Genomic DNA, 26,944 nt, shown 5'->3' with positions numbered 1-26,944 from the left:
AATCATTGGAGAATAAATCGTAGACAAAGTATTCCTTCACTCCTGAGTATTTCAGCATGTTTCCTAAAAGCAAGGATATTCTTGTATGTATCCACAAAGCAAATCAAAATCAGGAAATTAAGATTGACACAATATTATTATCTAACCGTATTAAAATTTTTAATTATGAAAATTTGACCTAGTGTCCCACTAATGCCCTTTATAACAAAAGGATAAAATTTTTTTTCCTCTGGCCCAGTGTCTAATTCGGGAGGAGGCATTGCGTTCAGTAGTCATGTTTCCTTAATCTGAAAAATTCCTCCATTTTGCCCTCTATGACCTTGACATTTTTGAAGAGAACAGGCCAGTTGGCTTATAAAACGCCCCTGAATTTGCGTTCTTGGGTTCTTCTACACAGTGTTTCTCAGTGTGGCTGGCAGCCAACTTTCTCCACGAGAAAGGCTGAGCATTAATGTACTAGGCCCGCTCCTGCTGCTGCTGCTGCCTCTTCTCATTAGTGACTATCCCATCTCGCTAGCGACTATCCTCTGAGCTCCCAACTCTCCTAGATCCTTACTCCCTTAGTTCTCCCACAACTGTAAAAGGCTTGTTCCTATAATAAATCCCTTATCCCCTACCACTCGGAGCACTTCTGCTTCCCAGACGAACCGTGACGGACAGACAGACTTAAAAGCGGCAGCAGGACAAAAGCTGGTGAATCTGGGTGATCGTTGGATCATCCTAACACTTCTCTGTAGAATTCAAATTTTCAACACAATTTTAAAATGGAATATTTTGAGGAATGAGTCACAAGAGAATGAGTGCTGTTAACCAAGTGTGCTCCTTTTATCCTAGCTTCAGACCTTGATTTAGTTGACCACCTTATAGTTTTATAACAGTGAAAGCACCTCCCTTATGTGGCTTAGAAGCATTCCAAGAGTCTGGGGGAAGTCCAGCTCCATGCCCCTCGATTTTGAGCCCAAATCTCTCTCTGTTGGGGAAAAATATTTTAATGTTTTTTGTGTGTGTCTATCATTGTTCTGATGAAAGAGGTTATTGTGTCCCCATCCCCAAGAATTGAAGGTCTAACGTTGTATATCATAGAACCTTTATTATTTTTTCCTCTATATTCTTAGAAACGTACATAACGCCCGTGCTCTAGTTATAACACCATTTATAGACATTTAAAATGCATCTTCATTTATAAATATTTTACATTTGGTCCATAGAACAGATCATTTTACTAAATACTGTAATTTTTTTTAAAACAGGCTCTGTATATAGTTTGAATATGTATATATTACATATATTTTTTAATATAGAGATAGATTTACTTGGTGTTCTGAGAATAAACCCTTATTGCAAAAAAAAAGCATATATGATAATACAGTATCTTTCCCTCCCCGGGGTAAACACTAAAAAAAGTTACACGTATTCACAGCTCTCACAGTAATTGTACGACATGTAATATTGTGCTATATACGTAGGTTTGGATGGAAATCAGTTAAGGGATTTCTTGCCAAACATCTCACTTAGATTTGCTTACAAACATTATTAAATACGCTGCATTTGTCTTTGAAAGACTTGTTCTTAGTTTCAGAATGAAGAACAAAGAGAAAGTTAGAAGTCTTCCTGCCCTTATTTTAAAGGAATTCACGCCAAGGCTGAGGGGGTGGGACCATGAGACACAGAGAAGGGTTCCTTTTGTTCTAAACCCTATAAGTCAACAATACATATGCATTTTGATCCTGGATTCACCAGGTGGCATCTGGGACGCCTTAGTGATGAGACTATTTTACAGATGACTTCAGGAAAAGCTTGTGGATTTCCTACACAATATCAAATGAGACCCTAGGTACCACATGTGAGGATGAATGTACGTATGTGAGCATTTCTATGCATACACGAACTTTTTTTCTACAAGAATGTGCTTAATATTCTGAGGGTAATAGCTTATTGCAAGAACTGGTATGCTGGTCACTTCTGGATGAGGATGACAGATTTTAAAAAACCCACAGTCACAGTTAATTACCATAGTTATTAAGGATTAGTTGTAAAACACAGCTCGTGAGTTTAACTAGCTAAGGAGAACAGGGCACGACGTACGACTTGCTACATGGGAACCCATGTTCCCAGCAGATGAGAAACTGTTGAGTTGCTGGAGCTTGCAAGAAACTGTCTTCACTGGGTCTGCTACCACCACCTCCACCATCACCACTGTGGAGCCCAGTTCTGGAAAAGAACACACACTACCTCCCGATGAAGCGGTTTTAATCTCGGAAGCACTTGGGGAGGGGGTCTGGATTAACACCAGCCCCTTGGTTACTGGGCTGGTGGATTTTAGTGGCAGCGAGGAGATGCCCACTGGGGAATTTCAGAGGAGGGGAGAGGGCCGCAGGCGTGACTGGGGTGGCTGTAAAGGGGTAAGACGGTTCAAGAAGGAGACAGTTCAGACCACTGGATCCACTTTGCAGTCAAGCACAGGGCCTCACCTTCATTTCCCATGGACGGTTCTGTGCTCTGCAAAGCAGGCTGGCCTAAGAAAAGGGCTCCTGGTTAGGGAACTTCCCCGGCAGGATCAGAGCCCCTCCACCACCAATGGTGGTTAAAAAAATCAATTGTGCTTTGAAGCAGTTTTCCGAGGAGCAAGGGGTTTGTTGGGCCAGGCGCCCTCAGAATGGCCTGGTGAAGAGTGTGGAAGGGGGTGGGTTGGGGGTGAGTGGGAAAGTAGGAAATTTAGTGCAGAGATGCCCGTTCAGTTGGGTGGAAGGGGAACAGGTTACTGGATTGACTGCTTGAGAAGGCAGCTCTGGGAATACTGACGGACCTGCGGGGGTGGGCGGGGGGTATCAAGCTGCCTCTGGAAGGAGAAAAACAACACGCCAAGTGCTGGCTCCCTGCTCTTATTAAAGGTGAGCTCGCCCTGGAAATGCCCATTATACAGAAAATACCCTTCTCACGCGCACAGAGCAGCATTCCCGGCAGAACCCAACTCCTGCCAAGCCGGAGATAACAGTCATGGGTTTCGGCAGTAAGAGAACAGTCGGGAATTAAAACTAAAAGCCAGGAGCGCAAGGCCTCGCCGCGTCTCCCTGGCCTGCGGGGTAGTAAAAAAGATCTATTACAGCGGCCGTGTGGCCGATGCTGACGGGGGACCGGGGAGGCCGGGTGATAAAGGTCACCAGCCCGCGAGCATCTACTCCTCCCACGGCGGGAGCCCCTCACCCCCGGGGGTGTGACTGTCCCCACCTCCCTCTCTTTGCCTGGTGATGGTGTCTGGACTCGCCACTCGAGGTAGGTTGAGATAGACGGTATCTTCAGACTTCAAGTGGTGGTCACGTGCAGCCGGGGCGGGGGGTGAGAGCGTGGGTGGGCGACCCTAGATGTAGGCCTCCTTGCTGGCTGAGCCGCTGGCCTGGGACTGCTCCGGACCGTTCTCTGGGCGCACAATGTCTTCACTCGGCTGGATCATAACCTGGATCCGCTGTGGGCGGCAGAGGGATTCGCGCTAGGATGGCGGGAGGCTGGCTTCTCGTTGGCCCACCCACTTTCCAGGTCCCTCCCGTCTGCTGGCCTGCAAGGCTGGGGCTCCCAGCCCCCTCCTGCGCCTCTGCTGAGGCTCCTGGGACCACGCCCACCTCTTTTCACGTGGGTCATTGTAGCAACTCCCCCGCCGCTGCCCGACCCCTCTATTTCCCCTCTACTTCCGTTTTTACCCCCACACCCTTTTCATTCTATTCTAGACACCTCAGTCGGAGGGATTAGTGAAAAGAGAAGTCAGATCACGTCCCTCCGGACCCAACAGTGGCTCCCATTTCACCAAAGTCCTGCAAGGCCCCACAGGACCCGGCCCCCCCATCCCCGCCCCGGCCCCTTCACTGCAGACCTCACTGTTCTCCTTCACCCCCTGGCTTCCTCCACTCTAGCCAGGCAAGCCTCCTCACAGGCACCAGGCAAGGGCCCCTGCTGTCCCTGCTGACTGGTACATCCTTCCTTTCAGCCGGTGACACAGCTTGACCTCTGTCTCCTGAGGTCTCGGCTCACTGTTATTTCCCCAGGGAGCCCTTGCCCAGCACCCTCTAAACCCCCTTTCTCCATACTGCTCATCCCCATCAAGCGTGACTCTATTTGTGGGTCTTTTCTTAGAATGCATCGCCCCATGGTGGTGGTGGTGTAGTTCCTAAGTTGTGTCTGACTCTGCAACCACATGGACTTGCAAAGCCAGACTCCTCTGTCCATGGGATTCTCCAGGCAAGAAGTCCGGAGTGGGCAGCCATGTCCTCCTCCAGAGGATTTTCCCGACCCAGGGACTGGACCCACGTCTCCTGCATTGAAGGTGGATTCTTTAATGCTGAGCCACCAAGGGCACCAGTGAGGATGGGACTTGGGCTCAGGGCTGAGTCCCGGGCACTGACAGTGGTGTCTGGCACATAGCAAGTGCTCAGTGCATGTCTGCTGACGGGGTAACCCGCATCCACCTTCTCTGCACGCCCTGCCCCCATCGGACCCCATCAGCATCTGTCCTCAGATGAGCCTTCCCGTTTCCCACCGAGGGGCCTTTGTACGGGCTGTACTCTCTGCCACTCCGATACCTGACTACCTTTTGAGACAGTAGAGAATCGTGGGAAATAAAAGCCTTGGACGTGGAGTTGGAAGAGAAGGCCATAAGGGCCCTGCTCTGCTAATACCTGACTGCAAGGGGTGGAAAGAGGCTTCCTGCCGAGTCTTCCCTGTGCTGCAGACCTGCAGCCCCTCCTGCCGGCTCTGAGTGGGTCTGGCAGGTACCTCCTGGTGGGAACTGAGGCTAAGAAGCATGGATCCAGGTCCTCCCCAGCTGTGGCCCTGCGTCCGTCCTCAGTGAATCCCCCAGCCCACACTTATCCATCAATGCCTCAGCCCCTGGACCTCCAGCACAGCCTTGTTCACTCAAAGTTTCAATATAATTTAACAAAGAGCTGCTGTGGACCCAGCATGTGCTAGGGGGTCCCCGCTGCGGGCAGCATGCCTTTCATGAGGTCTAGAGTTAAGCTCGGAGAAGGCAACGGCAACCCACTCCAGTACCCTTGCGTGGAAAATCCCATGGACTGCAGCCTACCAGGCTCCTCAGCCCATGGGATTGCCAAGAGTCGGACATGACTGAGCGACTTCACTTTCACTTTCACTTTCATGCATTGGAGAAGGAAATGACAACCCACTCCAGTGTTCTTGCCTGGAGAATCCCAGGGACGGGGAGCCTGGTGGGCTGCCGTCTCTGGGGTCGCACAGAGTTGGACACGACTGAAGCGACTTAGCAGCAGCAGCAGAGTTAAGCTCTTAACACATCTGATTCCACCCTTCACCTGCTCCTCAATGGCTCCGCACAACCCTCAGGATACAGTCCAAAGTTCTTATCCTGGTTTTCCAAGCCCTTCATCATCTGGTCCAACCTTCTTACATTCCCAGCCTCATCTCTCATCACCTCCCTGCATGCCTCCCCACTCTACCTGCCAGCTTCACTGATCAGTTTATACTCCTGGGCCTTTGCACATGCTTCCTATCCTCTTCCAGGGACATTCTCTGCTTCTAACATTTATTTTATATATCTATTCTTTTCAGATTTGTTTCTCTTATAGGTTATTACTACTGAGTAGTATTCCCTGTGCTATACAGCAGGTCTTTGCTTGCCTGCTTTATGTATATTACTGTATGTATGTTAACCCCAGCTTCCTAATTTATTCCTCCCCTATTTCCTTTCCCTTTGGTAACCGTAAGTTTGTTTTGTATGTCTGTAGGTCTGTTTGTTTTGTAAAGAAGTTCGTTTGTATCTTTCCTTCCTGCTTCTACTTGTAAGTGTGGTTTGTCCTTAGGCCTTTTCTTTGTTGTCCCCTCTTTCAGAAAGCCTCTCTAACGCTCCTCAATGCGGGCGGGGCTAGCCGGTCTCCCTGGTTCACCCCAGTCATGACCTCTGACACTCTACTGTCATTGGCCATCGACCTGTCCTCTCCCCAGCTAGACTGTGCTCACAAGGGCAGGGGTGGTGCTCAGCACAGTGGAGAAGGCGCCCAGCGACAGGAAGGGCAAGGAACGGGCTTACCTGCTTCAGGGAGCCCTTTAAGGTGAGGAACATGTAGGCCATGTATCCAGGGATGAGGACCATGGAAGACAGGGCCATGAGCCAGCCCACGCCCTGGCCCCACTTGGGGAAGACGTAGCTCCCCATGGTGAGAGGCGTCATCTGCACAGCACTGAAGATGAACACACCCTGGGGAGGGGGAGACAGGGAGGGGCAGGCGGTCACCCAGACTGGACTGCCAAGGCCCTTCCTTAGGCCCTGTAGATGGTAGGGCCACTGCGCTCCACCCCTGCCCTGGAGCTCACAAGGGCCCAGCATCTTGGGAATCCTGCACCCAGGGCCACTGCTAGGACATAAGGTAACTCTGTGTAGAACAGAAGAAGCCACCATCTCTGAGAGGGCCAATAATAAAAGGTGCCTTCTCTGTGACAGCCAATAGAAAAGGGCCTCCCTTCTGGGAGAGCCAATAAGAAAAAGGTGCCCTCTCTGGAAGAACCAAGAGCAAAAGGTGGTTCCTCTGGGAGGACCAATTGCAAAAGGCATCCCTTTGTTCCAGGTAACCAGTCTGTCAAACAGAACAAGGGTGGGAGGTCGCCCCCAGCCTGCCGTTGGCTGGGTGCCCTTGTGCAGGACACAACACACGCAGCGGCCCAGCCCCACTGCAAGGACCTGGATGGTCCCTCCCAGGCTGGTTCCTGACTGAGCTTCCCCTTGCAGGAGGGAATGAGGGATGCTGAAAATGCGGGGCCTCCCCACGTGGATGGTTTGGCTTCAGAATCAGGCCAACATGGTTTGAGGACAGCACCTGCCCACTGGGTGAGGCTGGCTGGTGAGCCCCAGGCCCCGCAGCAGTGAAGTGAGGCAAAGACAGCTACTGTCCTGAGGTTCGTGAAGACTCCAGGGAACAGAGGAAGTGCTCAGCACAGATGGGAGAGAGCAGTATTCCTAGGGAACAGACGTCTGGGGCTCTTCCACCTGCCTTTGGCTCCGGAAGTTTCTCTCTGGCCCCGAGTCACCCCAGCGTCTGGCCTGGCCCTGCCCTTACCGCCACAATGATGGGGGTGAAGAAGGACCAGCAGAGCTTCCACCAGATGCAGGGCCTGGAGCCGACCATCTCTTGGATGTTGTCGTAGAACCGGTTGACGCCTGTGACAGTTGGGACGAGAGCAGGAGGGATGAGAGAGCAATGGGCTCAAGGCCCCGACCTGCTGCTTCCTCACACTGCGACCACGGCCAAGTCACCTAACCTCTCTGAGCCTCAGTTTCCTCTTCCGTAACACAGGGCGAATGCTCCAGGGTAGGGAGTCCTCGTTAGCTAAGTGCTCAATAACCAAAGCCTCCCCCGCCCCTGCCCCCCAGCAAGTGGGGCAGTCACCTGAAGGTGAGACCATCTACCACCACAACGATATACCTACAGGAAGCAGCCCCACCAGCGTCAGGTCCCTCCCACTCAACATCTCTCCCAGCAACGCCTCTGAAGCTTTGCTGGGCAAAGGAGCTTTTCCCTGCTGATCTAGTGCATGAGCGGCTGCTGATAAGACTGCATGGAGGAACCGCCAGTTGTGCAGAAAGAGCCTGCAGAGGTCCTGAAGTTCTCAAGAGTGACACTGGGTGCCGCTCAGACTAAAAGCAAAGTCGTTGAGAATGAGGACCTGGGAGGGTCAGACCAGGTGGAGAGCAAGAAGGGAGAATGATGAGGAGGGCGAGGGGGCAGGACCACAGGGACCCCGAGGGACCCTGGAGAACACTTCTTCCAAAACCACCAGCTTGCTGTGACAACAAAGTGTCCGAAAGGACAGCTTTTTCACTGTCAGGCAGTTGAGTCTAGAAACTCAGGCCACAGAATCAACAAACAAAAGTCACCATGTCCTGCATTCTTTGTTCTATGATTATTGCTGTTGTTCAGTCACTAAGTCACGTCTGACTCTTTGCATCCCCATAGACTGTAGCACGCCAGGCTCCTCTGTCCTTCACTATCTCCCGGAGTTTGTTCAAATTCATATCCATTGAGTTGGTGATGCTATCTAACCATCTAATACTCTGCCACCCTCTTCTCCTCCTGCCCTCGATCTTTCCCAACATCAAGGTCTTTTCCAACGAGTAGTTGGCTCTTCGCATCAGGTGGCCAAGGTACTGGAGCTTCAACTTCAGCGTCAGTCCTTCCAATGAATACTCAGGGTTGATTTCCTTTAGGATTGACTGGTTTGATCTCTTTGCAGTGAAGGCACTCTCAAGAGTCTTCTCCGGTACCGCAGCTTGAAAAGCAACTTGAAAGGTGCTCAGCCTTCTTTATGGTCCAGCTCTCATAACCATGCATGAGTACTGTTCTAAAACAGTGCACACTTTTAATTATAGCTTAGTTTTTAAAAAATATTTAACTTAGAACTTTTTTTGTATTTTTGGTATTCTTCTAGATAAAATTTCAAATAAATCTTTGATCCCAAAATTTATGAAGAAATGTTGGCTCCCATTTTAAGGGAGTTTAACTCAGAGTTCAGTTCAGTTCAGTTCAGTCGCTCAGTCGTGTCCGACTCTCCCAGAGTTTACCCAAACTCACGTCCATTGAGTCGGTGATGCCATCCAATCATTTCATCCTCTGTCATCCCCTTCTCCTCCTGCCTTCAATTTTTCCCAGCATCAGGGTCTTTTCCATTGAGTCAGCTCTTCACATCATGTGGCCAAAGTATTGGAGTTTCGGCTAGGGTTATCTTCTAAACATGGGACGTCCTATGCTAACTTCACTGAATTGCTGTGAGGACCAAATAAATTAATGTATGGAAAAGGCCTGGTGTTCAAACTGTATTTGCTGAATGATGAGTGGAGAAAGGATGACGGAACGGATGAACGAACGAATGAAGGAGGAGGGGTTGGTGCTTACCATAAAACCAGGAAATGGAGACACATTCAAAGAACACTAGGAACAGCAGGCTCATGCCGCTGGCGGAGTAGTAATCGAAGAGTTTGAAGACATAAATGCCCCCCTGCAAGAGGAGAAGAGGGGAGAAAGAGTCCACTTAACCTGGGGTCCAGTGCATTCAATTCAGAGTCAATACAGGCTGTGCAGGTTGGGGTTAGGCTACCCTGCAGCAAGAAGGCCTGGCAGTAGATTAGAGGAAGGGCAGGGGGCCTTGGGCCCCTGCAAGGATGTAGGTGTGGACTCTGGGGACCAGGAATAAAATGTCTTAGGGGCAGATGTAAACACCCCATTTCTGGGAAGGCTGGAGGGCAGAAAGAGGAGCTAGTCACCCGAGCCACATGTTCACAATGTCAAACGAGTCATGTCCCCCCCATAAGCTCTTCCATAACTTAAATAAGACGGTAATGTAACACATAAAAAGATAGATAAAGTAAAATCCGAAACGTATTTGGAACATCCTGCGCAATCTGGCTCTGCACCCACTACCTACCCCTCGACTCCGTCACCTCCACACTGGCCTTCCTTCTGTCCCCTACATTTGCCAAGTCCATTCCCACCCCAAGGCCTCTGCACCTGCTGTGCCGTCCTCCCCTGGCGAGACCTCTCCCCTGGCTGGCTCTCCCTCACCAGTGAGTTTCCGCTCAGCTGTCACTCCCTGACTACTCTGTCCCAGGCGGCATCCCTCCCTCCCCGCTGCTTATTCTCTGTCCACTCTCCTTTCTTGTTCTGCCACGTTAACTGCAGAATCTGCAGGGTCACGCCAGACCCACAGCAGCTGGTGAGCAACGATGAAGAATGGGGTAACAGAAGAACAATAAACCTGGGGCCGAACGGCATCTGGATCCAGGGATGGCTTTGTGGATCATAAATCAGACCCACAGGGCTGGGTTCACAGCTTTAGGCTCATTTGTGTTTATTGTGTTAATTCCTCAATTGTGTGTCTGTCTTCCAACTAGACCAGGAAGCTCTTTCTTTAAAAAAAACAAGTTTATTTATATGTTTGGCTGTGCTAGGTCTTAGTTAAACTGAGGCACGTGGGGCCCTCAGTTGTAGCACTCAGGATCTAGTTCCCTGACCAGGGATGGACCCCCGGGCCCCCTGCACTGGGAGCTGCACTCAGGATCTAGTTCCCTGACCAGGGATGGACCCCCGGGCCCCTGCACTGGGAGCTGCACTCAGGATCTAGTTCCCTGACCAGGGATGGACCCCCGGGCCCCTGCACTGGGAGCTCGGAGTCCTAGTCAGCGGACCATCAGGGAAGTCCCTTGGAAGCCTCTGAATGCAGAGAGGCCTGCTCACTCTCCGGATACAAACAGAAAGGTGGAAATGAAAGGAAGGACAGCATCAACCTCCAAGGCCCAGCTCCACCCTGACTCCCCGGGTTAACTCCGGGAGTCTTTCAGGCTCAGCCCTGCTTTTCCTCCTCCAGGAAGCAGTCGCTGGGGCCCCACGTCAGGTTGGGGAGGCTGTGCTCTCATTTCCCCCTCAGCGTCTTCATCTCCCACCAGCCTGGGAGCCCCTTGAAGGCAGGAACCCTGTCTGAGTCATGGCTTGGGGCCTGGCACAGAGATGGTGCTCAGCGGACACACGAGAGGTGGCACAGCAGGCCTGCCGGGGGCCCCAGGCAGCAGCAGCAGCAGAGGCGTGCCACGCGCCCACCTGGGTGATGTTGGACAGGCCGATCAGGTAGGAGACGAGGCAGACGGCGGCGATGAACAGCTCCCGGCGGTTGCGGAGCAGCCTGGGGTACTCGTCCACCAGTGCGGTGATGAAGCCCTCCACTGTACAGAACTGCGGGGGTCGGAGGTCAGCCACTGGGGCAGCGCCAGCCCCCAGCCCCCAACCCCAACCAAAGCCTGACCCTCGGGCCCGGCAGGGCCAGGAGAGCCTGGGATCCAGGCCTGACTCTCCCGCCACCTCCCACCGTGACCTCAGAAGAGGGCTTTCCCTCTGGGCATCAGTTTCCCCATCTGGACACTGGGCAAGGTGGCTGACCTGTCCCTAACATCTCACATGCTGGAATATTCTAGGGGGTCTGAAACTTGTGGCCATGTTCCTGGGGACCTAAGACAGTGGGCTGCTCTCCTGGTTTGTCCCTGGACCTGGGAGAGGCTCCTCAAGGTGCCAGGGACGGCATCCTCACCTGGCTGTCAATGCCCAGCATGAGCAGCATGGAGAAGAAGAGGATGGCCCAGAGGGGAGAGATGGGCAGCTGGGTGACGGCCTCCGGGTATGCCAGGAATGCCAGGCCGGGGCCTGTGCAGGGAGAGGCAGAAGAGGAGAAAACACGAGGCCTTGAGTGCCTGCAGCTGCCCCAGCACACCTGCCGCCTAAGCTTCAGCTCATCTCTCGTTTAGAGTCATCTTTTCAGAGAGTGTTGTCAGCCTCCCTTTCCAGACAAAGAAACAGCATGGGATGGGGCTGGGAGGGAGGCAGGGGGTTACTGGGTTGGGTTTGGAGGCAAGGGGACCAGTGAGATGAGATGAGCGATGGCAGGGCCTGGCCAGCGGTGTGGGGAGTTCCAGGTGCAGAGAGGGGGCCAGCTGCAGAGACACTCGGAAGGCAGAGTGGGCAGCTCCTGGTTTTGGCTGATTTGTGAGGGAAGATGAGGAAAGTACCAGGATGCTGCTGGGGTCTGGCCTGGGTACTGGACACTAGAACCCTTTGCTGTGATGGGAGCACAGGGTATAAGGCTCAAAGAGTTTAGAGGAGTTTGTGTCTGAGGGTCTGGCGGTGGGGTGGGGTGGGGCCACTATTCAGGAGATCAGGGAAAACCTTGGAACAAGGACACTGTAACCTCCCTGGGGTCTGGCTCTGGAAAGGGGGCAGTTAGGAAGCTCCTCCCATGGGCAGGGGAGATGAGGACTTCAGTGAATAAAGCTCTTTCCACATGACCTGCCCAGCTCTCCACAAAGGGAATGGACAAGTCACAGCGCCTCTCTGAGCCTCTGCTGTATGCCCAGGGGGTTCCTGTCCTTGCACCGCAGCATGGAGGGCTGCGGGGTAGGGACACTCGATGCCAGTGAGCCCAGGGGGGCGGCCGTGGTGGTGATGGCAAGGAAGACGGCAAAGCCTGTGCAGTTATTCCCTCCCTGCAACCCTCGCCGGTGCAGGGGCTGACCTGAGGCCGCCACGTCAGCAATGGACCTCTTGGTGACGTGGGCCATGAAGCCCACGATGGAGAAGATCACGAATCCAGCGAACATGCTGGTGCAAGAGTTGATGCAGCAAACGATGATGGAGTCCCTGCAGAGAGGGCGGGGTGGGGTCAGGAAGGGTGGGGCTGGTGGAGGGGGGGGGCAGTGGTTATGGAGTGACCCGGTGGACGAGGGTAGCTGGGAACAGAGCTACTGGTGTGCCCATTCCCAACCACCAGGCCAGGGGCAGAACTAGGAGGAGTGGCCAGAAGGTGCTGGCTCAGAAATGGGTGGAGGGTCAGGGGAGGGGCGTGGCCACGGAGGGGGTGTGGCTGTGAATGGGGGTGTGGCTGGGGACCGGAGGGTGTGGCCACGGGTGGGCGTGGCATGGAGGGCGTGGCCATGGGGTTCACCTGTAGACGTTGTTGTGGAAAGAGTTGTAGCTCCCGAGAGCGATCAGGGATCCCAGGCCCAGTCCGTAGGAGAAGAAGATCTGGGTGGCCGCATCCAGCCACACCTGCAGGCAGAATGATTTAAAAAACAGAATCACAGCCATAGCACCCCAAGACCTTTTACGCTAATCGCCTCTACCAGGCAGCACCCGAGTTTACAAAAGACAGTCGGAGACATGCGATGTTATTGTTCAGTCGCTAAGTCACGTCCGACTCTTTGCGACCCCAAAGTGGACTACAGCACACCAGGCTCCTCTGTCCTCCACCATCTCCCAGAGTTGGCTCAAATTCACGTCCATTGAGTCGGTGATGCTATCTAACCATCTCACCCGCTGCCGCCCCCTTCCTCCTGTCGCCTTCAGTCTTTCCTAGCATCAGGGTCTTTTCATGGAGATGTGCGATAACTTACCCTAAAGCTGGTATGGGGACTCGGGACTCAGGTGTGTGCTCTTAACTCAGTGCAGGCCCTCCAGGAAGGCCAGGAGGTGAGGCCAGGAGAATCGCTCACCTCAGAGTCCGACAGCTTGCGGAAGTTGGGCGTGATGTAAAAGAGGATGCCCTCCTTGGCTCCGGGCAGCGTCACTCCACGGAAGAACAGGATGATCAGCATGATGTAGGGATAGGTGGCAGAGAAGTAGACCACCTGGGAGGAAAGGGGGCGAAGGGTCACACCCCTCCAGCACACCCAGACTCTCCCCCTCCCCACTTTACCTACATCCATACCTGCTGTGGCTCTGGGCTTGGTTCCGATCTGAATGGCCACTTTTCTGAAGCCCTTCCTTGGTATCCGAATCAAATAGGTCGGCACCCATGTCTTCCCTTTCCCTACCCCTCCAGTTTTTAAATTTTCATTTAAAGTATTCAAGTAATACATGTTTGACGAGGAAATTTTAAAATTACACATGAACACACACACCCAATTAAAGTTCCTTTCAACAGGCCATAGAATACAAGTTACATGAGGCACAGGGCTTGTGTTCACATCTCTGCTTTCCCAGTGCCTAGAATGTCCATGGTATATAGTAGACACTCAATAAGTGCCCAACAAATACCTAAGTGCATCGATGTTAATATTTTAATGTCTTCTTTTGAGGCTTTGCATATATGATTCCATTTTCCTACAAATGAGGCTAAATTCTATACCTGCCTTTTCAATTAACATGTTTAAAGTTAAAAAATACACAGTACACACCACTTTATTTCCTGTGTTGTTTACTGAATGCTGTTCGATTGTCTCCTAACACTGTGATTTCTAATTGTACAAAACAGTCCCTCAGGAGGTCCCACCACCCGATGGTCCAGGAGCCACATCTACCCTCTGTTTTTCGATGGCTCTGCCCAGCCCAGGGGAATCTCGAGACCCTGGCACTGTGCTAAGAGCATGACACGCACTGTCTCCTTGAATCCTGACAACTTCCCAGAAGGTAGGTAATGTTATTATTCCCATTCTACAGGAGAGGAAACCAAGGTGGCACAGAGCCATGAAGGCACCTGGCTTAACTCAGAGCTGGATGAGGTTCCCTGGAGCTGACTCGTCACCCTATGCAGAGATCCCCTCTGAAAACCCATCCCCCACAGGGCCCCACTGTGCAGACCCCTTACCTTTCCAGTCCAGCCAACACCCTTCCAGATACAGAAATACACCAGGATCCAGGCGATGGCCAGGGTGATGGCCAGGGGCCAGCGGATCTGACCTGGCTTATCCAGCCCGTCTGTCATCTGATGCATGTTGCGCCTGGTGGAACACAGGAGGGAAGACTAAGTCACGTGGGGCTGGCGGGAGCTGGAGTGGCCTGGGGGTATCCAGGGCGTGGACACGGGTGATAGCTTTCTCTGTGATGCTGCTGACAACTCTGATCACTGGGCTCCACGAGCTGGGCAGAGACTGCATGCCAGTTAAACTAATGGGCACACAGTGCTGTGTGCTCCAGGGTCCTGCCAGCGCCTTCACTCAGCCACCAGGATGGCTCACCTGGGTGTCTGCAGTGGCCTTCCAGCAAGACCCCATCCCCTCTCGTGCTCTGTCCCCACTCCAGCCCCGGGGAGCCTTCTGATGTCTGATCACGTCAATTTCCTGCTTGCAGCGAATAGCTCACGGTTGTTCTCAGTGTTGTTCTTCCCGAGTGACCCCCCCCCCCCAACCTCGTGGACAGCCCCGCACTCACTCCCAGAACTCCACCACGGCGCTGGTCATGTTGGTGGTGTTGAGGGCACTGTAGTTGGAGAAGCAGCGGTCTGTGTTCCAGGAGTTGCCACACTGTTTCCACGGCAGCGTCTGCAAAGACAGAGCCGCACAGACAAGCCCCATGAGCCCCAGGAGCTAACAGCAGCGGCCCCAGGACATCCCGTGCACCCCCACGGTCCCCGAGCCTCCTCACACCAGCATGCCACCTCCCCTTCCCAGAAGCTGCCGGGTGCTGGTCATGCCGTGCACCCCATTTTAGAGATCAGAGAGGGGCAGCAACCTGCTCAAGATCACACAGCTCTGAAGCATCAGAGCTTTACACTTGAAAATCAGCTCTCCAAGCTATCCCATAAGGTCTTCCATGTCCACCCTGGGGCTACCTCCCAGCAACGTGACCCTGGGTAAGTGACCTCGCCCATCTGAGCCCTGCACATCGAAGTTAACAGCAAACACTTACTGTGCTTCTTTGCTGGGTACAGTTCTAAACACTTTACACACATGTGTTCCTTAAGCCTCATACAACCACGTGAGGTAGGTTTTACTTTAAGCCCCATTTTGTAAACAAGTGCACTGTGGCTCAGAGAGGTTCAGTCTCTTTCCTGAAGCTGCACAGCTGGTATACGCTAGGGGTCAGGATTTGAACCCAGGGTGTCCGGGGCCCTATAAGATGGGCTAATGATGCTATGACTTTTGGAGAGACGAGGGCAGCTGAAGACAAACCATGCCCCCAACCCAGAGGAATGGCCCTGTTGGCAGAATGGTGGTAAGTGGATGGGGGGGCCGGTCTGGGTCTGGTTTCTTCAGGGTCGGGGGCAGGCCAAGGGGCCACTGACCGTGGTGAAGGAGTTGTACAGGTAGTAGATGGCCCAGGAGATGATGACGATGTAGTAGATGTTCAGCCAGAAGGACAGCACTGCAGCGGCAAGACCCACACCTGGGAGCAGACGAGCCAGCGCGACACTCAGCTAGTGAAGGGCTAAAGGGAACCGTCCCAGCTCCTGCCACTGCCATCACTTTCCTCGACATCTTCAATCTCACTAGACCTCGGAGTGAGGCAGGGACTCGGCTGAGGTCACACCCACGTGGCGGCCGAGGGAGCCGGGACTTGCCGCTGGGGCCCAGCCCAGGCTGGAGGCAGGTGAGGGGAGAGGGGCTGAGGTCAGCCAGGCAAGGATGACCCTCCACACGTCCACCCGAGTGTCCATCAGGCACCGAGCGAGGAAGTGAACGAAGTCATACCCAGCCCCTGCTGGGGCAACGAGCTCGTAGGACAGGGCGGGTGGACGTGGGCTGGGGCCGTTGGCTTGGGGCTTCTCCTGACCATCATCGCTGGTGGTCACCTGCCTCCAGCAAAGGCTCCTCTCTGTCCAGACGTGATCCAACAGCTCCCTCCATCTGGGGCCCGGATGTGGGGAACAGGAGCACGACCACACCCTGCAGCCCCACTCTGCACACTTACCCTTGAACATGGGGGCCAGCTTCCACACCCCCAGGCCCCCAATGGATGTGTACTGGCCCAGGGAGCACTCCAACAGGAAGAGGGGGACCCCCGCGAAGATGAGTGTCAGGAAGTAGGGGATCAGGAAGGCCCCTGTGGGGTTGAGAAGAGAGGTGCTCATGGCCTCAGAGCTTCAAGAAACCTGGTTGGTCAGAGGGAGCATCATGGAGTTGGGGGTGGTGGTGTCCTGGGGTCCCTGCCACAACTGCCTTATATTCTGCCACCACAGTGGCTCCCAAAGCCAAAGCAGGGCCTGAGCACGTCCTGTGCTCCAAACCCAGGCCCTGCACTTTGCAAAATGTAGAGGTGAACTCTGGTATCACTGACAGAGGACTACCGCCCTTTGGAATTCTTAGGAAAAGGGTAAGGAACAGGAAGTGGGGCCTGGCCCTTCCTGTGGAGTCTTGGTTGTCGTTTAGTTGCTCAGTTGTGTCCCACTCTTTGCGACCCCTTGGACTGTAGCCCCCCCCAGGGTCCTCTGTCCATGGGATTCTCCAGGCAAGAATCCTGGAGTGGCTTGCCATTTCCTCCTCCAGGGGATCTTCCCAACCCAGGGATCGAAACTATGTCTTCTGCATTGGCAGCCGGATTCTTTACCACTAGCGCCACCTGGGAAGCCCTCGGAGTCTTTAGGGGACCCATTTCGCCCAGGTCACCCCATAACACGCCTCCACGGGGTTTGCCCCCACCAGGAGGTTGCCAGGCCAGCACCTACCACCGCCGTTTTTCCCGCAGAGGTAAGGGAACCTCCAGACGTTGCCCAGGCCGATGGCGTAGCCCACGCAGGACATGAGGAAGTCGAAGCGGCCCTTCCACGTGTCCCGGTCCGGAAGGTCTGCCGCCTTTTTCTGCACCTTGACCACCAGGGTTTTGGGCTTGTCATTGGCCACGGGGACCTCGCTGACCTCCGTGGAGATCTGCCCGTCGGCCACCTTGCTGCCGTCGGTCGCCATGTCTCGGAGTTTGGACGCAGGGGTCCTGGCAGACGGACGTGCAATGTCAGCCCCGGTCCACGTGGACAGCAGTTTTGCAGCTCAAGGTCACCCTAGGAGAGCAGAGAGTTGGGGCGATAGGCACTGAAGGTATCAAGATCCTAGAGCGTCCCCAATATAACAGAAGGAAATAACCCACAAGCCCAGGGCTGTAGAGGGCTCTCCCCTCTTCCTTCCACCAGCTCCTGCTCCAGGAGGAAGGTGCCTTTTGTTTCCAAGGTCAGCAAGCGAGGGTATGGCCTGACGTCTCCTGGGCCTGCAGCAACGCTGGCCATCTGTGACACATGCCCTCTGCCATGATTGTGTCCTGCTCAGAGAATACTGTCCACGCTAAGTTGCTTCAGTCGTGCCCCACTCTTTGTGACCCCCATGGACTGTAGCCCACCAGGCTCCTCTGTCCATGGGGATTCTCCAGGCAAGAATACTAGAGTGGCTTGCCATTTACTTCTCCAGGGGATCTTCCTGACCCAGGGATTGAACCTGCATCTCTTATGTCTCCTACATCAGCAGGTGGGTTCTTTACCACTACCACCACCTGTGAAGCCAGCTCGGAGAGTAGCCCAATGCAACCAAATTCCAAACCACTCTTGACTGCTCTGGCCTCAGTTTCCCCACCTATAAAGTGGGGGGGGGGGCATTAATCTTCTCTGGCTTATAGAATTATGGCTAAAAGGAACTTTTAATGGCTATGAAGGTGCTTTTCACCCAAATGGTTCAGAAAGGAACTCCATTGATGATTGTTTGGAGTCTGGTTGTTGACGTTACCTGATGGTTTTCTGTGCTGGGTCAGCTCCACGGCGGTTCCCTCTGCAATCGTGGGGTGGGAGCCTGCAAAGGGGATAGACAGGGTGGTGAGCTGGCAGACAGGCTGCGGGCAGCCCTGGGTGCAGGCAGTGGGGGTGCAGGCAGCCTGCCAGCATCTGAGCTGTGGACGGGCACCAGGGAGCCCAGCCCAGCCGGGTGACCACAGCGGGTACATGCAACCAGGTGCTGGCCCCCTGGGTGCTGGGAACATGCAGGAGCGGGCTTGCTGCCCCTGGGACCACGGTGGGGGGTGGGCACACAGGCGAGGCGAGGAAGACGTTCCATAATTTTATCAGAAGGAAAAGAGAAACCCATAGAGGGGCCCCAGCTCCTCTGGGTCCCTTAAGGAACCAAACGAAGTGGCTATTTTTCTGTGTCCTCCATCCACATGTGTAGAGATGTCATCACAGGTCACGTTAAGAACATGGCAGAGCGAGGAAAGTAGGTTTCCAGATAGTTCATTTAGTGTGACCCTATGTTTGCCACGCCGCCCCCCGCCCCACCAAACTGTTCATTAAAGAAAAAAAAAACAAAACTAAAATACCAGAAGGATATACCCTAAGATATTCACATTGTGTAGTTTCTGAGCTCTGGTTTCTTCTTCATGCCTTCCTAGGTTTCTATAACGTTCCACGTTTGAAAAAATAAAACACCAGAATAAACTTATGGAACCCTAAGAGCAGAAGGAGCACACGGGCGCTGGTCAGTGGGCTCCGGGTGCAGGAGCGGGGCCAAAGCAACGTGCAGTGTGGGCCTGGCCCTATCCCAGCGGCCCCTCCCCTCAGCTCGCTGCCTTCCCCCCGGCCCACAAGGGCCCCCCTCCCACCCTCACATGCCATCCCCAGTTACCAAACACCAGTGTCTCTTCCCAGAGTTCACGGAGCGCCAGACCACCTTCCAGTAAGCCACACTTGACCGCCAGCCCTGCTTCTTGTTCTCAAGGCCAGTTTCCGGTGCCCGTCTAAGACCCCGGCCTGAGCACAGCAATGTCACGGGAAGCTTTAGTCTCAGGCCGGGGTGACTGCCCCCTAAACATCAGGACTGGCCAGAGGCAGCTGCTTCTGGGGTCTACCAGCAAGTCCAGGGGACAGAGCAGCCTCAGGCAAGTGGGGAGAGGCTGAAGCCAACCCTCTTTGGGGGAGGAAGCGTCAACCATTAACTGTTAAAAGACAACGATGCCCTTAACTGTCTCCACAATTTGACCTTGTAGGTACCAGCCTCCATATTTGTTCAAAAACGATCCAACCATTTTGCACCAGGGCTAGTCACCTGATCCTACCAATCAATCAAGGCTCCCTCCCTGGCAATTGGAGGAAAAAGGCAGTCTCCCCCTCCACTTGGGAACTCTGAGGCAGCCATCTTTGCCCACCTTGTCCTCGGAGCAGCAGAGAGAGATGGTTTGCTGAGCCGGGAGGAAATCAGAGATCAAAAGACAAATGGTCTTTAAGGCATTCTATTCTGCAGTTTCAGGCGTCCTTAAGATGGGCTACTGCTCTTAAGAGTTTATAAAGCATCTCCACGGTTGTAATGGGGCTTCCCTGGTGGCTCAGATGGTACAGAATCTGCCTGTAATACAGGAGACCCGGGTTCAATCCCTGGGTCGAGAAGATCTGGAGAAGGGAATGGCAACCCACTGCAGTATTCTTGCCTGGAGAATCCCATGGATGGAAAAGTCTGGCGGGCTGTAGTCCACGGGGGTGGCAGAGTCAGACAGGAGGCTGAGCAACTAACACTTTCATGGTTGTAGAATAAACCCCCCGCTTCGCTTACCTTGGCTCCTGCTTTAATCCTGAAATTTCTGCACACACCCTCTGTGTCCCATGGGAACACCAGCTTCAGGCCTCCACTCTGGGTTTACTTGTTGGTTATCAGAGACTCAACTCCAACCAAACTCCAAAATCTACCAGGCTTTGGGCACTGATGCGTGCACTGGGCCACAGGATCGTCTGACTCCATCTGGGGAGACAGACGGAAAGATGGCAGGACGTGATGAACAGAGTGGGTGGGTGTGTACATCCTCCGAGAGAACCATTCAGGGCTGGGCGAGGCACGCTCCGGTTCTCCAGGGTTAGTCCGTCGTCTCCTCCACGAGTATATTGAAGACCTTCTCATGCCAAGCCTGGGAGGATCAAAGATAGCAGCTGCTCCAAAGACCTCTTCATGAGGAAGACGTCCATGCAACTTCCAGAACTGGGGAGAGTACTGAGATTCAGCCCAATGTCTGTAACTTTCCTGTGAGAAGCCACATCACCAAATGTGGAGTCTTCCAGGATCAAGCACATAATAAAGCAGGAATTAATACAACTGATGCTTTTTTTTTTTTTTTGCAGAGTCACACTGAGAAGGCCCTCCTTGCAAGGACCAGCCTGGGGCTAACTCGGACAGACCATAGGGATCCCTGCAATACGTACCTTAGGCAAACTATGTCACCTCTTTTGTCCTCTTTGGTAAACCGAGGGGAAAATCTTCTCTGCCAGGGTTGTGGGGAAGATCAAATGAGACGTGCCTGCAAAGCATGGGAAAGTGCGCCCAGCTCACAGTGAGGGTAAAGGGAATCTCGGCCATTAGCATTGTGATTGCTCCCATCCGTGTACAGATCGTGGCTCTTAATCTCGTGTTCTCTGCTTCCCAGAAGGCCACAAAGATGATGATCATGATATAACAATAATAGCAGTAATAAGAATAGCAGCTAACATTTATTGAGAGCTTATTATTCAGGCCCTGGAGCGACTTGAAGCATTTTCAGAAGCTGGATAGACATCAACCTTTAGTTGCCGTGGGGAATACTAGTTAATAAAAATGTCAAGCCCTTTGCTTTGGGCTGTTTTTATACCAGCTCAGAGTGGTCTAGCTGATCACCTTGGGCCAATCAGAAGCCAGCAATGGTAGCTTTGAATGTTTGGTTAATAAAAATAAATCTTATTCTGTAGTAAATAAAATCTGGTAAGAAAAAAAAAGAATCCAGAACATCTTACAGATGGGAAGAAAACGATAAAAGGTCCCCACTGGTGAAAAAAGGACTCCCAGGTGGCCCAGTGGTAAAGGATCAGCCTGCGATGCAGGAAGACGTGGGTTCAATCCCCGGGTTGGGAAGATCCCCTGGAGAAGGCAGTGGCGACTCACTCCAGTATTCTTGCCTTTAGAAATCCCATGGACAGAGGAGCCCGGCGGGCTACAGTCCACGGGGTCGCAAGACAACTGAGCACACACACTCATGAGAAAGCCCGGGACCCTGCGCTAATAACCCAGAGCTGTTCCAGGAAACCCCCTCAGTATTCATGCCCTGCTGCTCGGGGAACTTTAATTCCTGACCCAGCTGGTTCACCTGTCACCTCCCCATTGCAAAGAACAGCACGCGGAAAGCACAGGCACATGCCTGTTTACTGTAAGGGAACCCGTGTTTCAACAAGATGAACGCTCTCTGAAGCAGAAGCAACCTTCCCGCTGCTGTCACCTCATCTTTCCTGAAAGGAGCGCCCGTGCTCTGCAGCTCCAGGGTTTCTGGAGGATGGCTCCGCAGGTCTCTTCCCTCCTCCTCTTTTATCTGCTGGTGGAGCCGGTGGAAGGACAGGCCTCACGGTTTCTGGATCTGAGGCATGTTGCCAAGACATGTGTCTCCCAGTTCTTCCTCACCAGGTGGCAATATTCTATGGACCAAGAATCCAGCTACATATTCCTCCAGCTCTGTCATTAACTGGACTCCAGCAAAGCAGCATTCAAAAGGGTACAGTTAATGTGAGACCACAAGCAATGAGTCCTCTGTATTCATCACCTACTCCTGCACGCCTTCATCCATTCATTCAAGCATTTACTGAGCACGTGCCAAGAACTGGTGATGGAACTGGAGAACTGTTGTTCCAAGCGTTTTGCATTCTGAGCTACACATGGCCACCAGAGTGTTAATCAGTGAACTGACAGGTACCAGCAGATAAGATTCTCTTGTGTAAGTATTTACTGAGGGCCTAATGTGTGCATGGAGCTGGGCTGGACACTCGGATGGCAAGGATTAATAAGACAAGATCCATGACCTTCACAAGGTCACGGCGTCTGAAGAGAAACAGCTCTGCTACAGCTCTTCCTAATACTCTGTGTCAGTGCAGCAAGAGTATATGAAGCAGACAGGCCTAAAAGGAATGACTTAATTCAGCCAGCGAAGGTGTCCCAGGTGAAGGGATATTTGAACTGGGCTTTGAAGGCTGTATATGTGGTCGTTAGGCTCAAAAAGAGGGAAATGGTATCCGCAGTAGAGGGAAATCCATAAACAAAAGGTTGGGAGGTTTGAAGCTAGGAAGGTCAGCTTGTGAACGGCCTCAAAACTCAGGCTAGGGAACTTAGGGGGACCGACTTCAGGGGTGGGATGGGGTGACAGTGGGATCCAGTTCATATTACAGAAGAAGACTCCCTCCGGGAGGCTCTGTGAGGGATGGTGTTAGAGAAAGAGATTCGAGACAGAAATGCTCAAGATGTTCCCATGATGTTCCATGCTTCCTTGACATGCTCTATGACGAGGTCTTAAAGCCATTGATAAAAATGAGGCCAAACCAAGCAGGAAGCATGCTTTGTAAGGAAAAGACAACATGTTGCATTTGGAAGCTCTAGATCAAGCAAACTGGGTCACAACTGGCCCTGGGGCTTGTTTTATTATTTAGCCTGAACAAAAAAAAATTTTTTTTTCCAGTTTGAATCAGGAGCCAGAGATGTGATTGTCCTGGATCCAGCATTTCAAGCAGAGGAAAGAGTAAGTGCAAAGGCCCCGAGGCAGGTGTAAGTTTGGCATGATTGAGAGCCAGCATGGAGGCCAGGGGGGCGGGAGTCCAGGGAAGGATGGGACAGTTCTAGTTAGAGGCAGGCAGGGGCAAGATCATGCAAGGTCTCAGCGACCATGGTTAAGAAACTCAGATTCCATTATAAAGGGGAAGGGAGAAAGTGGAGGACACAGCGGCAGGGCTGGCCTGACTTACATTTAGGAGTCCTCTCTGGCTGCCCAGGAGAGGCTGCAGAGCAGCAAGGGTGGATGTGGGAAGGCTCCTTAAGAGCTGAGAGTCTAGGCAAGGGATAATGGTGACTTGAACCCTGGCTGCAAGGCGAGGCCAGAGCTGGTGAGGAGTGGTGGGGGATCCACTTTGGAGGCGTGGCCCCTGGGCCTTGCTGGAGGCTTGGTGGTAAGCAGTCCAATGCCAGGGCCAGATGGCAGGCTGGGGGGAGGGGAGCGCATGGCAGCTGCCTGGGACAATCCCCCTCTGTCCCGCTGCTGCATCAGAGGGATGGGCAGGGCGGCTGCGTGGGGTGGGGACCTAGGCAGAGGCAGAAAGGCCAAGACGGAGTCTCAGGCTGCCATTGTCTAGGGCCGGGGCTGGGCCCAGAACCCACTGGGAGCCGGAGAGGTGGGGCACTCTGCAGGGGTGCGGAGGGGGAGCAACGGGCCAGGGAGGGGCCACTTCCTCCCATGATGCTGTGAGCACTTGCACCCCTGCTTTGTTTTGCTTCCCGTTCTGTGATTACAGAAATTACAGAGGCTTGCTCCAGACCGCATTCGCTGCTCTACTCGCTTTTCTTCCTTTCTGAAACTCTGCGGTTCAAGAAAAAAATTAACATTGGGTTTGGCTGCATGCCAACGGGAAACATAATGGTTTATTCTCTGCTTTTTAAGAAGAAACGCTAGGCTTGGTCCATTGCACAAGGCTTTATTGGGCATCTGTTGTGCACCCAGACCCGTAACAGTTCCAGTGAAGGGAGAAGAGCGGCATCTACTGAACACCTCTTTCGTGCCAGGCACTTATCTCACAGGTCTTAGGTCTGCCAGTCCTCACCTCACCTCAAGAAGCCGAGGCCTATGTCATCCATTTGACAGATGGGTAAACTGAGGCTTGCCACCCTGGGGTAGTTACTGTAGAGGCATCTCAACTCAAATGGCTCAGCTACTCAGAGACTTGCTACTCAAAGTGTGCTTCTCCGAGGGCAGACTGTTAGAAATGCAGGGTCCTGGACTCTGCTCCAGACCCATGGAATCAGAAGCTGCATTAAAGAAAAAAAAATTATTTATTTACTTCTGGCTGTGCTGACGCGATGGACGTGAGTTTGAGCAAGCTCCAGGAGTTGGTGATTGACAGGTAAGCCTGGCATGCGGCAATCCACGGGGTCGCAAAGAGTCAGACAGGACTGAGCGACTGAACTGAACTGAACCATGCTGCGCTTGGGCCTTCTCTAGCTGCAGTGAACAGGCTTGGTTGCTCTGAGACACGTGGGATCCTCCCAGACCAGGGATTGAACTCATGTCCCTTGCATTCCAAGGTGAATTCTTAACCACTGGACCACCAGGGAATCCCAGAAGCTGCATTTTAACAAGTGTCCCCGGGATTCAGGTGCCCACGGCAGCTTCCAAGGGTGTAGGTTATGGGTGACCCTGATTATCTCACAGAATTTGAGTCAAATCCCTGGGTGACCAGGAGCTAGATGTTTACCTTGCTTGAGCCTCAGTTTCCTTATTGCAAACCTGGACCCCTGTATTTCACAGGATCACTGTGTCGACTCTGAAGTGATATGATGACTCTAAGGGAAGCAGAGGGCCTGGCGCACAGGAAGTACTCGATACAGAGCAGCTTAGATTGCCATTCAGAGAGATGAATAGCCACGCAAGTGCTTGCTTTGTAATCGAAAACCATCATATAAAAGTGGCCCAATTAATAGCTGATGCTCAGTGCAGAAAGGGTAGAGGGAGGCTGGACTGTGCAGTCAAAGGCAGGTGCTGTGGGCAGTCCTTGCTATGAATCACCCTGCAAGTCAGGGAAGGCTCCCTGGAGAAGCTTCTGTGATGGAAAAGCTGGAGAGGGTCTCCCAAGCCTCAGGACTTTGGCCCCAGAGACCAGAGCCCAGTCTGGGGGTGAGAAGTCAACCTTTTGCCTGGCAAAACGGATGCCTGCGAGTCCAGATATTAGGCCCTCATCCTCGGACTCAGTCCAAGCGGGGCTTGGGGCTGGGACCAAGGCAGCCAGCCTCCTTCCTGATCCTGACTTGATCTACAGCAGCAGTCTACAGATGAAGACAAAGGCCCAGAGAGGGCTGGGGGCTGGTCCAAGGTCACACAGCACAGGAGTCATATGGCCTTACAGACCCCCACAGCCCCCAGGTCTCAGCCCCCTGCACACTCTCACTTCAGAGATGAAGCAAGGGAGGTCCGCATCTTGGTGCAAACCCCTCGGCTGCCTCGACAACCCCGAGCGGCCATCTGCAGTTCCAGGCGTGCTTCTCCACAGTATTTAATGCCGCTCCTCCACAACATCCCAGTCTGACTCTCAAGTAAGCCACGTAATTCCTCAAACTGTCTGTTTCTTCGTCAGGAAATGGGGCCAATGGTAACTACTTTATACATGATGACCACTGGGTTGAGATTTTCCAGTCCTGGGCCTGGCCTAGCAAACCGTAATACAGTGACGCTAAAATGATTATTAGTTCCATTTTACAGATGATGGTTCTGAGGCTCAGAGAGGTCAAATAACCTGCCCAAGGTCACAGAGGGTTTAACCCAGGCCCTCTGCTCACTTGGCAGGTGCCTCCTGGACACTGGTCTGTGTGAAATGCTCTGAAGCGCATGGACGTGGCCCTTGACCTTCCGAGCCTGCCTGTGGGCTCTCGGGAGGAAGAGAGGTATTGGCATGAAGAAGTGTTTGCCTGGCCTCTCAGTGTGCTACAGGGAAGAAAACTGAGGTGCAAGCCCTCCTGCCTGCAGCCTCAGAGAGCCTGGAAGTCTGGTTTTCTAGGGTGCCTCTCAAATCAGAAATTATGAGGTTAGAGGACATCCCACCCCAGCAACCAGAGCGAGAAAAAGATCAGCTTTCACTGCTGCAGGCTTCTTAAATCCATCAGTTAGTTCAGATGCTCAGTCGTGTCTGACTCCTTGTGACCCCGTGGACTGCAGCATGCCCGGCTTCCCTGTCCGTCACCAACTCCTGGAGCTTGCTCAAATGCATGCTCATTGAGTCGGTGATGCCATCCACGCAAAGGTGAAATAAGTCATGCTGCTCTTCTGTCTGTGAATACACACAGGAACCGTCCCCAACTTTTCATTAACAAAGGAAGGAGAAAGAAGAGCTTGAAGTACGAGAAGAAAGTGAGCTGGGGACTTAACACATCAGGGCGTGCTCTAAACGCTTTATGGAGAGCACTGGGTTGGTCAAAAAGTTTGTCCAAGTTTTCCCATAAGATGCTAGCCAGCTCAATAACTTGCCACTCTCACCCCTCCCCCACATTTTACTGATGGGTAAACCAAGGCAGAGAGAGAGAAAGGGACTTGCCAAAGGTCTCCCAGCTAGGAACTAGGGGGGCCAGGGCTGGAACCCAGGCAGCTGGTCTCCTGTGTCCATATCCTTAACCAGCCCACTCTGCTCTCTCTAGTTGGATGCCTGCAGAACTCCCCCCGCAAGGCCCACCTTTAGGATGGGAGAGAATGTAATTCCCTCCAGAGCAAACCCCCAAGGACAAGGAGCCCAGAGTGGCTGAGGACTCTACCTCCCCAAGGTCTGGCTCCGTGAAGGCTAACTGGTCCCCATGGTCAGACCGGGCAAACCCTGATGGTGTCCTGGGAGCCAACAAGGGGTCATGTGGGATCCCAGCTGAGCAGCTGTCAGCAGGCCCCCGAGCTGGGCTCTAAAGAGAGCCCCCTGGGAGGCAGCTGGCCCAGCGGTGGCAATCCCCGTAGGAGTCCCCAGCTCTCCTCTGCCTGCAGACACAGCCTGTGCTCGCAGAAAAGCAGGCCTTTCTAGGGGCCGGGAGAGGAGGACGCGAAGTCAGCTTGAGGCTCTGGAGTCTGCAGACCCGGGTCTGAATCCTCACTCTGCACGCTACGGGCTGTGTGATATCGAGCCAGGCCCTTTACCACTCTGTGCTTTGGTCTCCTTCCATGCACGAGGAGAGGACTCAGGCTCTGGCCCG

At 53.2% G+C, this 26,944-nt stretch overlaps 1 protein-coding gene across 2 annotated transcripts in view; it reads right to left on the bottom strand.

The window, feature by feature from the left end:
• Positions 1-1,070: 1,070 nt before the first annotated feature.
• SLC6A1 (solute carrier family 6 member 1) overlaps positions 1,071-26,944 on the bottom strand; it is a 40,044-nt gene continuing 14,170 nt past the window's right edge. The window contains exons 1-16 of one of the 2 annotated variants that reach the window (NM_001077836.1): positions 19,787-19,935; positions 17,978-18,040; positions 16,936-17,265; positions 16,182-16,313; positions 15,556-15,656; positions 14,703-14,812; positions 14,140-14,272; positions 13,046-13,180; positions 12,499-12,602; positions 12,070-12,194; positions 11,092-11,204; positions 10,608-10,739; positions 8,910-9,012; positions 7,077-7,177; positions 6,053-6,220; positions 1,071-3,463 (exon numbers count right to left, since the gene is read on the bottom strand). In NM_001077836.1, coding sequence (NP_001071304.1) covers positions 3,359-3,463; positions 6,053-6,220; positions 7,077-7,177; positions 8,910-9,012; positions 10,608-10,739; positions 11,092-11,204; positions 12,070-12,194; positions 12,499-12,602; positions 13,046-13,180; positions 14,140-14,272; positions 14,703-14,812; positions 15,556-15,656; positions 16,182-16,313; positions 16,936-17,173 — 1,800 coding nt within the window. In that variant the 5' untranslated portion in view covers positions 17,174-17,265; positions 17,978-18,040; positions 19,787-19,935 and the 3' untranslated portion in view covers positions 1,071-3,358. Of the gene's footprint in view, positions 3,464-6,052; positions 6,221-7,076; positions 7,178-8,909; positions 9,013-10,607; positions 10,740-11,091; positions 11,205-12,069; positions 12,195-12,498; positions 12,603-13,045; positions 13,181-14,139; positions 14,273-14,702; positions 14,813-15,555; positions 15,657-16,181; positions 16,314-16,935; positions 17,266-17,977; positions 18,041-19,786; positions 19,936-26,944 lie in introns of those variants that run through there. The other variant, XM_024982413.2, reaches the window with a different exon arrangement.

This window comes from Bos taurus, chromosome 22 (genome assembly GCF_002263795.3).
Source record: "Bos taurus isolate L1 Dominette 01449 registration number 42190680 breed Hereford chromosome 22, ARS-UCD2.0, whole genome shotgun sequence".
Lineage (NCBI taxonomy): Eukaryota > Metazoa > Chordata > Mammalia > Artiodactyla > Bovidae > Bos > Bos taurus.
Note: the sequence above shows the minus strand (reverse complement) of the source record. Positions and strands in the feature narration are given on the sequence as shown.